Source organism: Macaca mulatta, chromosome 15 (genome assembly GCF_049350105.2).
Source record: "Macaca mulatta isolate MMU2019108-1 chromosome 15, T2T-MMU8v2.0, whole genome shotgun sequence".
Classification (NCBI taxonomy): domain Eukaryota; kingdom Metazoa; phylum Chordata; class Mammalia; order Primates; family Cercopithecidae; genus Macaca; species Macaca mulatta.
The window spans coordinates 101,132,447-101,147,897 of NC_133420.1; the positions used below are offsets into that span (position 1 = coordinate 101,132,447).

Consider the following 15,451-nt stretch of genomic DNA (forward strand, 5'->3'; position numbering starts at 1 on the left):
TGACAAGTTTCTTTTCTTTTACAACATGTTCAGGCTTCTTAGAATAAGTTACTTATAAGTAACCACAAATAAAAAGATTGGAGTCTCATGGAGCTTGCCTGTTTAAAACAAATGCAACTTTAAATCTAGCATTGTCATTAATTTGACCCAGCATTAGATATAATGGGGAAAATGACAATTAAAATGACAGATCCTCTATGGCCCCTTCCCAGCTTCAAGGAAGATTCTTTCAAGAAAGGAAAAGAGATTTTTATCACAACTGGATGTTAACAAAGGGCGGTATGTGTCAAGTGCAATAAGAGTGGTCTCCATCCCCCACCAAAAAAGAAAGGTGTTGGGAATTCAGAGACAAAAGAGGCCCCTCACTGCTTGGATGTCCTAGAAGACATGATAAAAGAAGTAAACCGTATTTCGGGGATTGGTATGATTTTGACAAAGATGAGAAAAAGCTAAGAGCAATGATACAGTGGTGGTAGCTACGAGGGGTGGATGGGGGAAGAGATGTGGCTGAGAAAGCAGTACAGGGACAAATTCGAAAATGCCTGGAATGCCAGGTAAGAGACTTTATTTCATTGACAATGGGAGGCCACACAGGTGTTTGGGCAGGGGAGAGACACCATCACAGCAGTGTTTTTAGATGGATTAACATGACAGGGATTATTTCAGTAGATGGACAGTAAAAAGGTGGAGCAAGAGTACAGAAGAATCCCCCAGAAACTGTTTCTTCAGATGCATCTGGGGTCACTTACATAAGAAATTGAGATAAGACCAAAAAAAAAAAAAAAAAAAAAAAAAGCATGTTTATGTACTTCCTACCTTTAAAACCTAGGTTCAGCCTTTTCTTTTCTTTTCTCTTTTTTTTTTTTTTTTTTTTTGAGATGGAGTCTTGCTCTGTTGCCCAGGCTGGAGTGCAGTGGTGTGATCTCAGCTCACTGAGACCTCCACCTCCCGGGTTCAAGCAATTCTCCCTGCCTCAGCCTCCCAAGTAGCTGGGATTACAGACACCTACCACTTCATCCAGTTAATTTTTGTATTTTTAGTAAGGACAGGGTTTCCCCATGTTGGCCAGGCTGGTCTCAAACTCCTGACCTTAGGTGATCTGCCTGCCTCAGCCTCCCAAAGTGCTGTTTAGCACTTTTGACAGTGACAAGAGATTGAATTTTTTCTATGGATAGTCCATATTTTTACCTTATAAATAAGTGGCCTATCCTCATTTGGGGCCCTTTGTAGGAACCACACTATAAACGAGTGCTCTGTGTACAGTGAATGATAACCAGTCATGGCAAAGTAATCCATGAATCTTCATGAGTATTTTAAAAGACAGTTGGGTTAACTCAAAATAATAAAATGTCACCAACTCTTGAGAGCTTTATGTAAATGAGTAAAGCAACTAACAGTCTCTTGGGGTTTGAAGAAAGAAAAGCCCGATGATTTTTTCTTCATGTGTGACAATAGGCTAGTTTTGAGATTGTTTTTCTGTCCTATCTTAAGAATCTAATACAAGGAACAGAAAGGATCTTGAAAGGCTGATGCATCAAAATGGCAATTATGTCTCCTGTCATTATCACAGTTGCACAGAGATGCAAATTTAACAATGGGGAAGTGTTAGAGAACTTTTCCCAAATCATTTAAAAATTAGTTCCAAAGTCAAACCCTGTGGGTAACCAATATTATGATTCAGTGATTATTCAGTGTTTCATTTTTCATCCTCAATGATGGCAAGAGGCAGCTGGCTGGGGAGAACATATATTTCTTGGAGGAGGCAACAGACCAATGGACTAGTGTCAAATCATCCATTTGACTATGTTATCTGAGTGCAATTCATCCTTTGAAGAGTGTAATTCTCCTAGTCCTTCTTCACGCCCATCTGCAATCATAGAATATTCTGACTATATTTGTGTCCCCAGGGATAGAGAAAGAGCCCCAGGCTAGGAGTCCAAATACTTGTGCTCCAGGCTCAGTTATCAGAGTACTTTATTACCTTGACTAAGCCCTCAACTTCTTAGGGTCTCCATTGACACATCTGCAAATGAGCAATTTGAATTCAATGATTCAAAGATGGCTTTGAGTTCCAATATTTTACTTTTCTCTCATTGCCTAATGCTATTTACCAAAATCTCCAAATTCACCATTCAGTGAGATCTATTTCAAAATGGCTTGAGTCCCTCCTGGATACTTATAAGCACACAGCATTTGGCACTAGAAGAAAAGGAGAACTAAAGGAACAAAGGGTTGAGAAAAAGAGGCCCTGGATTTTCTAGTATCTTGACCAGAAGGGTCAAGACGTAGGCATAGTGGTGTGGTCATCCTTGAGAAGCACTAAGACTTGCTGGTAGGGTGCTGCCACCCCTGACATAAGCACTTGCCTCTCTCCTCTCCCACTCCCTTTTTCCCTCCCATCTCCTTCTCTCCATTTTCCCATTCTTCCTCTTCTTTCTTGGCTATTCTAGAATACTTCCCCAAGGCAGGCAGCTTTTCCCACTAGCATTGCTTGGTACCCATATGTCAATACTGTGGGCTGAAAAAGAAACTGACCCGAGGGTTGAAGGGAGGAAGTCTAAAAAGATCTTCTACCTACCTTCCAGCAATCCATGGGATTACCCAGTCAGAGCCTCAACACCAGAATTACGCTTCTTCATTGATCACTTATTCATTCCTTCACTCATTCAACAAACACATAATAAGCACTTTTTACATGTATTTATATTTACATTCTTGCATACCCTGGTGATGTAAAAAAACAGTCATTCTGGATAAAGAAAATGTGGCACATATACACCACAGAATACTATGCAGTTATAAAAGAGGATGAGTTCATGTCCTTTGCAGGGACATGGATGAAGCTGGAAACCATCATTCTCAGCAAACTAACACAGGAACAGAAAACCAAACGCCGCATGTTCTCCCTCATAAGCGGAAGCTGAACAATGAGAACACATGGACACAGGGTGGGGAACATCACACACTGGGGCCTGTTAGCAGGGTGGAGATAGCATTAGGAGAAATACCTAATGTAGATGACGGGTTGATGGGTACAGCAAACCACCATGGCGCATGTATACCTGTGTAACAAACCTGCACATTTGACACATGTATCCCAGAACTCAAAGTATAGTTTAAAAAAAAAAAAAAAGATGCTTAAAAAAAAGAAAAAAATCATTAACCTCAAAGAGTTTATAGGAACCAACTTTTCCCAAAATGTCCTTCCCTAATCCTTATATGGAGCACAAGGGTGATATGTGGTCAAATAAACTGGGGAAACCCTGCATTAAAGAAAGCTAAACAGATTTCTTTATTTCAGGATTTCCCACCACCTTTAATATAGTTCTGTGCTCATGTACATTACGGCATTTCTCAAATTATCTGAATACCAAAATGCTACATAAACTTGCAAGCACGCACAGTAATGCATGACTAATAGAGGTATGAAATAAATGATATGAAACCACAGAAAAAAGACTACCTTGGTTTTGGGGTACAGAGAAGGCTCTCTTGAGGAAGGAATAGCAGAACGGGAATTTGAAGAAATGGATAAGGGGGAGACAAACGCAGCATGTGCAAAAGTGTAGAGGCATGAGAGTGGATGGTTTATTTTATGATTGGACAGCATTTGAGAAGCACAAGGTATGTGATGATGGCAGAGGAACCCCTAGGTCGCAGGCTACATTCCTACTTATGATTAGCAGGAAGCCTGATTGCCTGCATTCCAATCTTTCCTGTTATTTCACTCCAAGTCCTCTTCAACCTTTGGACTAATATTTTGGCCATTCATTAGCCAACATCCCCACTCAACACACACACACACACACACACACACACACACACTCCTCTAAGCCTGGAGTGCTCTGTAAGTCTTTCCCCTATAGAGGGTGGGGCTAAAAATGATGAGTTCAAAAGATTCTAAAATACTTTATTTGAAAAGCTCTGCCCATAGGACTCAAAGATTTGGTCAGTATCATTCTTTAAAACAAAGCAAAACAAACCCTCCAATGCTCTAAAAAGGAAAGAGGTTGCCTCTCCTATATTTGCTTTCTACTGGGTATACTGATTTCCCTGGAGCTCTATCAGTTTGGGTGGCAAAGTTAAGATTAAATGGTTCAGATGTCTGCCTGCAACAGCAGATTTTGCTCTATGTGAGTTCATCTTGTGTTCGTTCATATACTGGATGCAGCTTTTGCCTTTGCTTTCAGGTAAAAACTGGAGAAACAGCATGTAGAAGGGGAGCTCATTGTCTACTTAAGAATTTCAGAACTGCAGAGAGGGTTGAGGGAAGTCTTCCCAGGAGAGTGCTAGTCTTTGGGTTGTAGAAAAGCAAACGGTGAATGTAATTTCTGAAAACTACAATGTGGATATGAGTTTTCCTTCATTTCCTTGTATGTTCCAAACAGTCTGCCCCAAACATTGAGTCAAGGTTTTTAAATGAGCATCGTGCCCCCAAATTATTGTCTAATGATAGAAATGACTAAAATAATGCAGTAAGAATTGTGGTGGGACATCTTTGGAATACTGGAGGGGTTGTGATTTTTATACTGTGTTTTCTTAATTCTGACTCATCACATATGGGTTTCTTTCTTTATTCATATTTCATGAAGTGAAACAAAATCTTTCAGGAGGTAACCTACTGACAGCTCAGATCATTACTGTTTTCTACCTACCTTAGCGAAAAAAAAGAAAAAGAAAAATAGGTGATTGCCCGAAAAATAATGAGGGAAATGCATCTCTTTGCTGATATTTAAAAAACCAAGCCTGCTTGTTGTGTTGCTCTGGAAGAAGCTGGACAAGGTTTCAAAACCTAAAAAAAGGTTAGAGTTATTTTATTCCATCAAACATCACGAGATGGATGGATCATCTCTCCATGATCATGACACTCTTTACTCATTTCAGTTTGGAATGAGCAAGGGTCGTCTTAACAGGACCTATTTATTTACTCTCTGCATTGATCCATTTGGTGCATGGTGGAAGCATGCGGTAGGGAAGCAGCTTTCTTAATTTACTTACCATTTTCTTTGTGCAAGGTCTGCTGAATTTCCTTTCTCTACCCTTGGATGACTTGCTGTGGCTTGCCAGTTACTTTCAGGTATTAATAAACATCTTCACTTTCAAGGATTAGGTTCAGTCAAGTCACAACTGCAATGTCTCATTTAGTTTAGATCTTCCCACAGACTGGGCCACACAACAGCTGCAGAGAGAAAGGTTTGTGCTTTGTCTCTTCATACTTCACCTTTTTCTTCCCTACCTCTTCTCCCTCTTACTGGCTTCTGGCTGCTTCAGGGTTGGGAGGCAATAGGCGGGGTGGGGATGGAACAGAAAGGCAAAGGCCAGGGACAAAACTTTCACTTGACTGTTGCTATTTAATCTAGAGGTGATGCCCTTCATACAGCACATGGCCAAATTCTGGCATTCCTGTCATGGCCAATGGGGGATCCCACTTTAGTGTTGCCAGACAGGGTTGAGCAACTCTCTGGCTGACCATCTATGAATCCTTCTTAGCTCCTATAAGTCATGGTATGCCCCAACAGCTCCCTTCTAATGGAATTACCGCACTGGCAGGCAGTTCTCTTGAGAAGAGTTCTTTTAAGGTAGTGTAGCCCAGCTGCCTTCTAAATTGCCCCCTCAAACTCTGGAAGTGCAGTTCACCGGCAGCAAACTCCTTTTTCTCTACTCTTCCCCCACAGGTCCCTAGGGTCAGCTTCTTGCCTTTAGAGGTATGCACCAGTGCCAGGCTCCATCTTTGCATCACACCACACTCCAGTATCACTGGTCAAGCTTTCTTAAGAACTCTGACCCCCTTCATCTCAAGGTTCAGAGCAATTGCAGAGCTCAGAAATTTCTGCACATAGGGGAGGGGATGAGGTTAGATGGCAGTTTCCTTCCTCTACCTTTTCCATGAGTGGTTCCCTTAAGGCCCCTCCTTTAGACAAGGTAAGAAAGGGGAAGCAATTCCTTTGCCTTCCCTGGAGAGGTTGAAAGGAAACACATAGCAGGGCGGTTCTGTGACAACGCTCTTTATAGAAACCCCATCTCCAATCTCTCTGATTCATCTCGAGCCTTCTCATATGCACAAGCTAGAGGGGAGAGACGGGCTAACACTGGTAGAGCCGGGGTAGGTGCCAGGGGTTGCCACTTAGCATATTGATGGTCTAGCACCTCTCTTTAGAAAATAGAGGTTGTCGTCACTTATTGTTTGGGGCTTTGAGGTCTTAGCACAGATACGAGAAGTCTCACGTAATATTCATTCATGTTTACATCATCCTTGAAAGCTGTATAAAAAGACTAGAGTCTGACTTTATGATGGTAAGGGCCACCAAAACCCTTACAACTAAAGGCTCGTGAAGATACTGTCAGACTCATTGGGTGGAAAAACACGCATTGTAACTCATTCTCTTTGGGTGCCATCTACTCACCATGGCAGCAGACCAGGGGTATTTCCCTCTGGCATACATCTCTTCAGACCAGGTTGTCTGCCCTACTGGGGAGACAGCTTGTCCAGACAACCAGCAACACTAGAGCAGACAACACAATTGGAGTGCAAATGTGGCCAACAGGACCGCATCACAGCTGAGTCAGAGAATGCCTCTGGCACCACGGCCAAGCCAAGGGCAGTCTTGGGGGAATGCTGGTGAGCCAGACTGCTTGAAAATAAACATTCAGAAACCGCCTTTAAAGTTCTTTCCCTAATACAAGGGGAAATGGCTGACTACCAGGGGCCACTGGTTCTACATGAAAAGTTCAGCTAATACAGAAGGCTGCTGCAAGAAAGGAACGGACAGCCTCTTCAGGAGCAAGTGTGCATACACCAGCACCGCAGGCTCCATCCCAGAAGAGGCCTGAGCACTGGCGGCATGACTGAGAATTGTGATCTTTGTTTCAGCTGAATTTGAAATGTTTTTTGCCTAGAAACCTCGGGCTCTTTGTGTATAATCCAGAATTAGGTAATAATAGATTGATTTTCACTCTGTGTATGGCAAAGCAGCACATACTGTAGAGGAGTGGCAATAAGCTTCTCAATTCTTAATCTTATGGGGGAACCCATTCCCCCCATATAACCTCTTTCATTTTCAGCTCAAGTTTTAATACTTTAAAAATCTCTGTGGCCTGCAGGGTCTCCAGTGATTTGGCAGATTAAAGGATTCTGTCTACTTAAAGTCCATCTATACCTAGTTTCATCCTACTCGAATCTTAAAGATCTGATGAAAAAAAAAAAAAAAGGCCTTTTCCAGAGGTTCTGGAAGCTCTAGAACCCTATGCCAGATAGGAGTGTTGCGCTCATTGAACTAGGCAGGAAAATTCTCCTAATATCAGGCACTGGACAAAATTTCCCAAGAACTCCAGGCTACCTTCATTGTTTTTAGAAAGGAGAATACTATGGCACTTGCAGCCACCTACCCATTGACTCCTCTTCCTCAGAACAGATTGTATCTGATAACACACTCCGCTTGGTTTGGCTGTCATTCCTCCAGCCTCTTCTCCTGGGGCAGACACCTGAATGACAATTTCTGAATCACCCCTACCAGTTCAACTGAGATAATAAACTCATGATGAGTTACCTTTTGTTCCCTAATGAGAAGCTTAACGTTGCTCAAATTGTCAGTAAATAGAACCCATCTTTGGCAAAAAATGAATGATGGAAAGAAAAAGGGGGCAAGGGCATGTGGTCTAGTCTGGTGGTTCCGAATGAGACTTGGAGTCAGCAGTCTTGGTCTTGTTCCCAGCAGCCTCTCTGACTCACTTTGGGCAGATCGTGTTGTGTTTGCTGGATGATTTTTGGATCAGAAATGTGACTGTGGTTCACTTGGACTAGCGTCCTGAGCACAAGTTGTTAGTGAGGCACTTTGACTGCAAATGCACAAAATATTGTCCACAGAGCAGGTGAGTTACTATCCTTTAAAGACAACTCTCAGATGTCTGTCATCTGCAAGGAAGGTGAATTTACAACAAGGCTGGCTGTGGAAGCAGACAGTAAGCTGGGACTAGGTGGGAAAGAGATTTCCTGGGAGAGATGGCTGTGAAGGCTCTGAGGAGGAAGGAGCCAGACTAGCTGGGGACAGGCCCAATGTCCTTATTGGGCACAGCAGCCATAGTGCCTAGGAGCCATGGCATTTTTGGGGTCCATGACAATATTTTAATTTTATTTTAAAATTGGAAGGGTAAAATGAATATAATAATTTCTAGCCTACATTATATACCTCTTGATGCCAATGCAGTAGTAAACCAAAATGTTAAGGGTTTTTTTTTTTTTTTTAATGGAGGAATGGGCCCACCACAGCAAAAGGGCCTGGGGCCCACAAAAGTCATAAAGATGCCCTGGGTAGGGAAAACTTTCAGCTCAGGATGCAAACCTGACCCCTGAGGAAGAGGAGAACCTGGGCCAACGGGAGCTGCTGAAGGGCCCCATGGCAGACAGAATGGCCTGCCCCTCTGCTGTGCTTGGTCACTCTGGAGCAGGCAGCTGGGAGCAGCCCAGAGTGGTGTGGTCTTGGTACACTCTCCTGCAGGTCCAAAGGTGAGGTGGCTGGAGACCCAGTCAATGATGGTTTCTTCAGCAAGTTCTCTTAAAGAGGATCTCTGTGGCCCCTGCAATTAGGTATCCAGGACACAAAGTATTATAATGTATGTACATTATAATACAAAGAATTATAGCTCTCCTCCACTCAATTCTCCCAGGTCATATCTCACAAAAAGATTGTTTCATTGGTAAGTCATGTTACAAAGGGCAATGAAGATTTCATCTCTGCCTTTGTTACTCACGTGAGTTCTTACAGAACAGAAGCAGATTACAGAGGTTAACTGGTCATAGGCATTCTCCACCACTAGAATGTTCTCGTCAAGGCTGGCTGGCCACCAGGAGTGCTTTAGAGGGTTTTCAAGCTTGGGATATGGAGGAGTGACCTTGCCTCCATATCAGAGGTTCTTTGATTCTATTCAGTCTGACATTCTGATTCTTCCTTTAAAATTCCTCCCCAGAGGTGGCAAAGTGGAGCCTACAGTGGTTTCTAGCCTGTAGATATGTTTATTTGGCACATACGAAGTTTAAAAAAATATGGTAGGGAGTGTTAGGTGTTGAATTGTGCACACTCAAAATTCATATGTTGAAGTCCTAACCCCCAGGACTTAGAATGTGACCTTGCTTGGACACAGATGGGTGCAGATGTCATTAGTTAAGATGAGGTCATGCTGGAGTAGGGTGGGCCTCCAATCCAATATGACCGCTGTCCTTATTAAAAGGGGAACTTTGGGCACAGAGAGAGATGTACACGGGGAGAATGCCATGTAAAGATAAAGGCAGAGACCTTCAAGCCAAGGAATGCCAAAGATTGCCAGCACACCACCAGAAGCTTGGAGAGAGGCCCAGGACCAATCCTTCCCTCACGGCCCTGAGAAGGAACAACCTCTGCTGACACCTTGATCCTTGACTTCTGGACTCCAGAACTGTGAGGCAATACATGTGTGTTGCTGAAGCCTTCCATTCTGCAGTATTTTGTGACAGCTGCCCTAGCAAACCACACAGGAAGCATCCCTTAAAAATGGATAGATTTGCCATGAAAACCTGAATTCCAGACTAGGATGGGGAAAGCCTACAGCACGGGGCTGGATGCCGGGCATCCACTGGGTAGGCCCTGCTCTCTCAGGGAGGCTGGAGAACACAGGGGTGAGGGCCAGGCTTCTCACCCCAAGCCGGTTATTGCCGCATAAGAATATGGGCCCAGCACTATCAGATGTTTTTATTTTTCCAGACAAGCTTGGTTTCTGTTTCTCAATGTGGGGAAAAGTAAGATTTCAAATGCTAGCTACTAATTTACCACTCTCTATTTTCTCCCTGACTCAATCAACTTCATTCATACACTTAATCTGGCTGCCTCCTCTGCGAATTTGAGTTCGTAATCTCTGTTTATTCACTGTTGTGTGGTTTGGCAAGACGATAAGGTAAATTATATTCAAATAAGATTCTTCAGGGGATTCAGGGTGTTGAACAACTTGCCATCAGGAGAAAGTGAGCTTTGCCCTGTCCGTTTTTCCCCTCTGCCATGTTGAGATGAGGACCTTTCTGAGACCATGTCTGTACATTAAATAACCATTTGTTGAGGGCCCAACACATACCGGGCTATGTGCTAGATACAAAGTAAACATCCAGTGTATAAATGTATATGCTCCTTCTAATATTTTTTTCTGCTCTTCATAATGGAGAAAAGATATTCTTGTCTTATTTTATTTTATTTTTTGGAGACAGGGTCTCGCTTATCACCCAGGCTGGAGGACAGTGGTGTGATCACAGCTTACTGCAACCTTGAACTCATGGGCTCAAGTGATTCTCCTGATTCAGCCTCCCTGATAGCTAAGACCAGAGGTGCATGCTACCATGCCCAGCTAATTTTAAGAAAGTTTTTTCTGTAGAGACAGGGGTCTCACTATGTTCCCCAGGCTGGTCTCAAGTTCCTGGCCTCAAGCAATGCTCCCGTCTCAGCCTCCCAAAGTGTTGGGATTAAGGCACGAGTCACTGCACCTGGCCAGGAATTCTTATTAACCAGAGATTATATCATGGAAATGAAGATATTAAGCTGTAATTGTTCTGAGCTTGTAAATAGAAAGGGCATTCTGTTGAAGCTGCATTGCATAGCACTTCTCTGTCATCACTCAAATAAATTCATACAAAATTGCTAACAATGATAGCTTACCCTTTATACAAAACAGGCTATAGGGCAAGCATGGTTCTAGAATTGTGAATGGCATTGTAATTGTTAGGCAGCTACAATGTACCAGGCACATGCTAAGCATTTTACATACATGACTCCATGTAATATTCATTGCCTCTATGAGGAAAGTATTTGATTGTCATTCTAGAGATCCGGAAATTGAGACCCAGACATACTCAGAAACTTGTTCAAGGTCACAGGGCTAGTAAGAAGTGGAGCAGGATTCAACCTCAGTTCTCTTCAATGCTAAGTCAAGGCTGTCTCCATTCTGTCATATGGCTTCTGTGTTTCACCAAGATGCCCCTAACGGAGGCCAGCCCCTGGGTCCAGAGCCCACAAAGACCTGCCAAGAATGATACCACATATTCACTCCTCCAAATTTCAGTGTCGATTGACTTGCATGCTATTAACAATACACACATTGCCATATAGTTGGAATTCAAAATCTTAGTTTCACTCAAAACACACATGGTGAAATCTTGCATTAATTGTAAACATGTGCAGGAGGGTCTCTCCATGCCCTTTTAAGAATAGATGGTAAGCTTTATGTCCTCTTCAGAGTCTTATAACTCAAATAAGGACTGTGAGGGAGTGGCTTCTAGGGTAATGTTCTATTTCTTTCCATGGGTGTGTTCAGCTTGTGAAAATTTAAGCACTCGACAGATGACACATCTACTTTTCTCTATGTATATTTTACTTGAATCAAAAGTAAGGAAAGTAAAAGGAATGGTCTCATCCTGTATTTAGCAGAGTGCAATGAACCCCATGGACCCATCTCTCAGCTGCAACATTTCTCCATCCACTCATGGCCAAACCTCTGTCAGCTGTAACTCATCCACTTCCTCCTCACCATTCCTGCTGGATTATTTTGAATGCAGAATCACACCATTTCACCTGAACCTCTTCCCTTCCCCACCCCCAACTCTTACGCTGTGCTCTGTCTCTCTGATTTTCAGGCCACTACATGTACGTGGACTCGGTTTATGTGAAGCACTTCCAGGAGGTGGCACAGCTCATCTCCCCGTTGACCACGGCCCCCATGGCTGGCTGCCTGTCATTTTATTACCAGATCCAGCAGGGAAATGACAATGTCTTTTCCCTTTACACTCGGGATGTGGCTGGCCTTTACGAGGAAATCTGGAAAGCAGATAGGCCAGGGAATGCTGCCTGGAATCTTGCAGAGGTCGAGTTCAATGCTCCTTACCCCATGGAGGTAGGTGTACTGGTGTGCACCAGCTGTGCCAGGGTGGGCGCTCTGCAGATGTGCCACCCACACACACAGCTGGAGATGGAGAGGCTGTGCAGTCTCACACTCAGTCTGTCTTTTCTGCTGTGCCTGAACCATGCTCTTTCTCATCCTCAGCCCCTCTCCTGCTCTCCCTTCCTCTGTGTCCCCTTTGCCTGCCTCCTTTATTACCTTCATTTCCTAGCAAGAGTCATTTTTATGAGAAAAAATATGGCAAAAGCCAGTCAACCAACTGGACTTCTTGGCGACCCTCTCCTTCTGAAGCTTGCACTGTGGTCACAGAGGGTTCAAACGAGGAGATCAGAACCCTCCAAGTAAAACTCAGTCTGGAGTTACCTTTCCTGAGAGCAGTTTTGAAAGTTTTCCTTACTTGAGTGAACTGTTTTTCTTAAAAAAAAAAAAAAAAAAAAAAAAAAGTGACTCATTTCTTTTTTTGCAACATAAATAATGTTGTAAAATCAGAAAACTTGCTATTATGGCCCTAGTTTGAAATAAGGCTTGATGCCTTCATTTTAAAACTTTTTCCGGTTATATAAGTGATACGTTCAATGCAGAAGAATTAGAAAATTCAGAGACATGAAATGAATTAAAATGCCCTCAGCCAACTTCACAAAGGGGAGGACTACTAACATTAAAGGTTTAGTATCTTTTCGACTTTTCTAAGCACATACATTGATACATGTCTGTATCTACGTATGTATTTCAGAAGCTACGAGCACTTTCAGTACTGACTATCCGGCCAAGTAGATAAAATTATCTCCGTATTTACAGACAAGAAGAGAGAAAACAGAGTGTCCAAGAAATTGGACATTTTTTTCTAGGTCACACAGCTGGTGAATGCCAGAGAACTTAGTAACTAAGTTCGTGGACTAAAATCTGACCCAAAGCTGAGGAAGGAGGCCCAGCTCTGTCTGAGGACCCCATAGCACCACTAGAATCAGTGGGTGCAGCAATATGGTTGCTATAATATTGCCACAAAGATTTGGAGCTATAAGTAGAGTCTCGGTTACCCCAAGTTATGAATGTCCCTCACTTTTCACTTTGGGCGTCTTGCAATATCTTCTCCAGTTCCCTTTAAAGTGCCAGAGAAGCAGATTATTCCTCTGGATGGGTTTCGGTGGTGCCATCTGCTAGCCTGATGTAGAGCTGCAGAGAACAGGGTTGGGTCTTAGTTTCTGATGTGTTTCATCTACTGATGGCGTGCCTGCCTCTCCCCACATCCCCTTCCTATTTACCTCCCCTACCTCCCCCCGCAAAAAAAACACTCTAGAGAGAGCACAGTGTCTTTTGCAGAATGTGTGCTATTTCCTATCCCAAAGTCCAACCAGGTCTTGATTTGTTCTTGCAGCTCAGTGGAAAATTTTCTGTGAGTTTGGGTTATGAGGAGGAAAAGAAATGCATGTACTGCTTCAAAAGTTTCCTATCAAAGTCAGATGAGTCCCCCACACACACTGACAGTGTTCTCTTTACCAACTCCTTTCATCCAACCATAAGCTCCTCGGGCAACGTTTGTCTAAATCAAACTTTGCTGAATTTTTAAAAATCAATACTTGTAAGGTTACAACTCTGGACACGACTAAACCTCAATACACATCCTTTGGGTCAACACATGTGATTTCGCTCTACCAATCTGAACTATTCACTGGTGTTATTTGCTCTCACTCATCAGGAAAAGAAAGTTGTCCTGAAGAAATCAGTGAGTTTAATGTCATCACATTCTCAAGTGAATTTTGAGAAGGAAAACAAACATTGGAGACTGAACAAGAGAACACATTGGCACAGAGGCTGTGATTAGCAAACGCTGATCAGGAATAGCATTCTTACCCCACCGGCTCTGCGTAAATTTTGCCATTCACTTTACCAGCTAGTGCCTTGAGAGCTAAATGTCATGGACCTGTGTTAAGTTTGTAATCTTAATTTGCCCCTTCTCATAAGTCCACATCTTTTCCTTCATTCACAGCCCTTCCCCCTTGGCAAAGACAAATTTCTAGGGTTCCCCTTGGATTTTGGAGAGTTTAGGCACCGGGTCCCTGTGGGACCATTACTGTTAAGGTGAAAGGTACTTTAAGAACTATTTTGTCCAAACTCTTTTTCTTTTCAAAAAATGAAGAAACTGAGGGCTGGAGAAGAATGGGCCTGCTCAAGCTAATTAGTGGCTAACTAGGCTGGAACCTGAACAGAAGTTCAAGAGGGAGTCAACCTGCAGAAAAAAAAAAAAAAAAATTATTATTTTTGAAACAGGGTCTCACTCTGTCACCCAGGCAGGAGTGCAGTGGAGTGATCTTGGCTCACTGCAACCTCTGCCTCCCAGGTTCAAGCAATCCTCTCACCTCAGCCTCCCAAGTAGTTGGAACTACAGGCATGTGCCACCACACCCAGTTAATTTTTGTATTTTTTGTAAAGATGAGGTTTCACCATGTTGCCCAGGCTGGTCTCAAACTCCTGAGCTTAAGTGATCCGCCTACCTCAGCCTCCCAAAGTGCTGGGATTACAGGCGTGAGCCACTGAGGCCAACTAACCTTCGGAAAAAGATAGAAAATTAGTTCAGAGCTTGTTATGTGCCTGACTCTGTGGTTGGATATTTGTAGACATTATCTCATTTAATCTCCTCAACAGTCTTACAAGACAGGTGTTTTATAGATAAGAAAACTGAGACCCTGGGAGGTTAAGTGATTGATATGGTTTGGCTGTGTCCCCACCCAAATCTCATCTTGAATTCCCACGTGTTGTGGGAGGGACCCAGTGGGAGGTAATTGAATCATGGGGGCAGTTCTTTCCCATGCCTTTCTAGTGATAGTGAATAAGTCTCGCAAGATCTGTTAGTTTTATAAGGATGAGTTTCCCTGCACAAGCTCTCTTCTCTTCTCTGTGCCTGCTTCCATCCCCATAAGATGTGACTTGCTCCTCTTTGCCTTCTGCCGTGATTGTGAGGCCTCCCCAGCCACATGGAACTGTAAGTCCATTAAACCCTTTTCCCTGTGTAAATTAACCAGTCTTGGTATGTCTTTATCAGCCGCGTGAAAACAGACTAATACAGTGATATATTCAGGCCTACCTAGCTAATAAGTGATGAAAATGGGATCTGAACTCTGGTCTGTCTGCCTCCAGGAAACCATTCTATTCAGAAGAAGCTGCAAACTAGAAGCCTAGAGGTCAAATCTAGTCCACAGTGGTGATCTGTCTGGCTGTGGAGTGGGATTTTTCATTTTATTTTTAATTTTTGAATTAATTGTCAGCATTGACAAACTCAAAGATTTCAAATAAAATCTAGAGTCAGATCCTCTTGATAATTTGCTAGATACAGAGACGTTAGGCCTCGTATTTGTTTGCTAGGGCTGCCCATAACAAAGTAGCACAAAAGAGGTGGCTTAAAAAAACAGAAATTTTGTAATGTCATCATTCTGGAGGCCAGAAGTTCATGATCAAGGTGTTGGCAGGGCTTGTTCCTCCTGAGGGCCGTGAGAGAGAATCTGTCCTATGCTTCTCTCCCATTTCTGGTGGTGTGCTGGCAATC

General features: G+C 43.1%; 1 protein-coding gene and 1 long non-coding RNA gene across 3 annotated transcripts in view; one reads left to right on the plus strand and one right to left on the minus strand.

Moving 5' to 3' along the window:
* LOC144334720 (uncharacterized) overlaps nucleotides 1-8,285 on the minus strand; it is a 34,380-nt gene extending 26,095 nt beyond the window's left edge. Inside the window, exon 1 of the long non-coding RNA XR_013404875.1 lies at nucleotides 4,999-8,285. This is a non-coding gene — a long non-coding RNA (uncharacterized LOC144334720). The remainder of the gene's footprint in view (nucleotides 1-4,998) is intronic.
* MAMDC2 (MAM domain containing 2) overlaps nucleotides 1-15,451 on the plus strand; it is a 171,412-nt gene that overhangs the window by 69,102 nt on the left and 86,859 nt on the right. For both annotated transcript variants that reach the window (XR_001440120.3, NM_001265965.2), the window contains 1 exon segment: nucleotides 11,648-11,904. Coding sequence is in view for 1 of the 2 variants with exons in the window: in NM_001265965.2 (NP_001252894.1) it covers nucleotides 11,648-11,904 (257 nt within the window). In the remaining variant the exon portion in view is untranslated.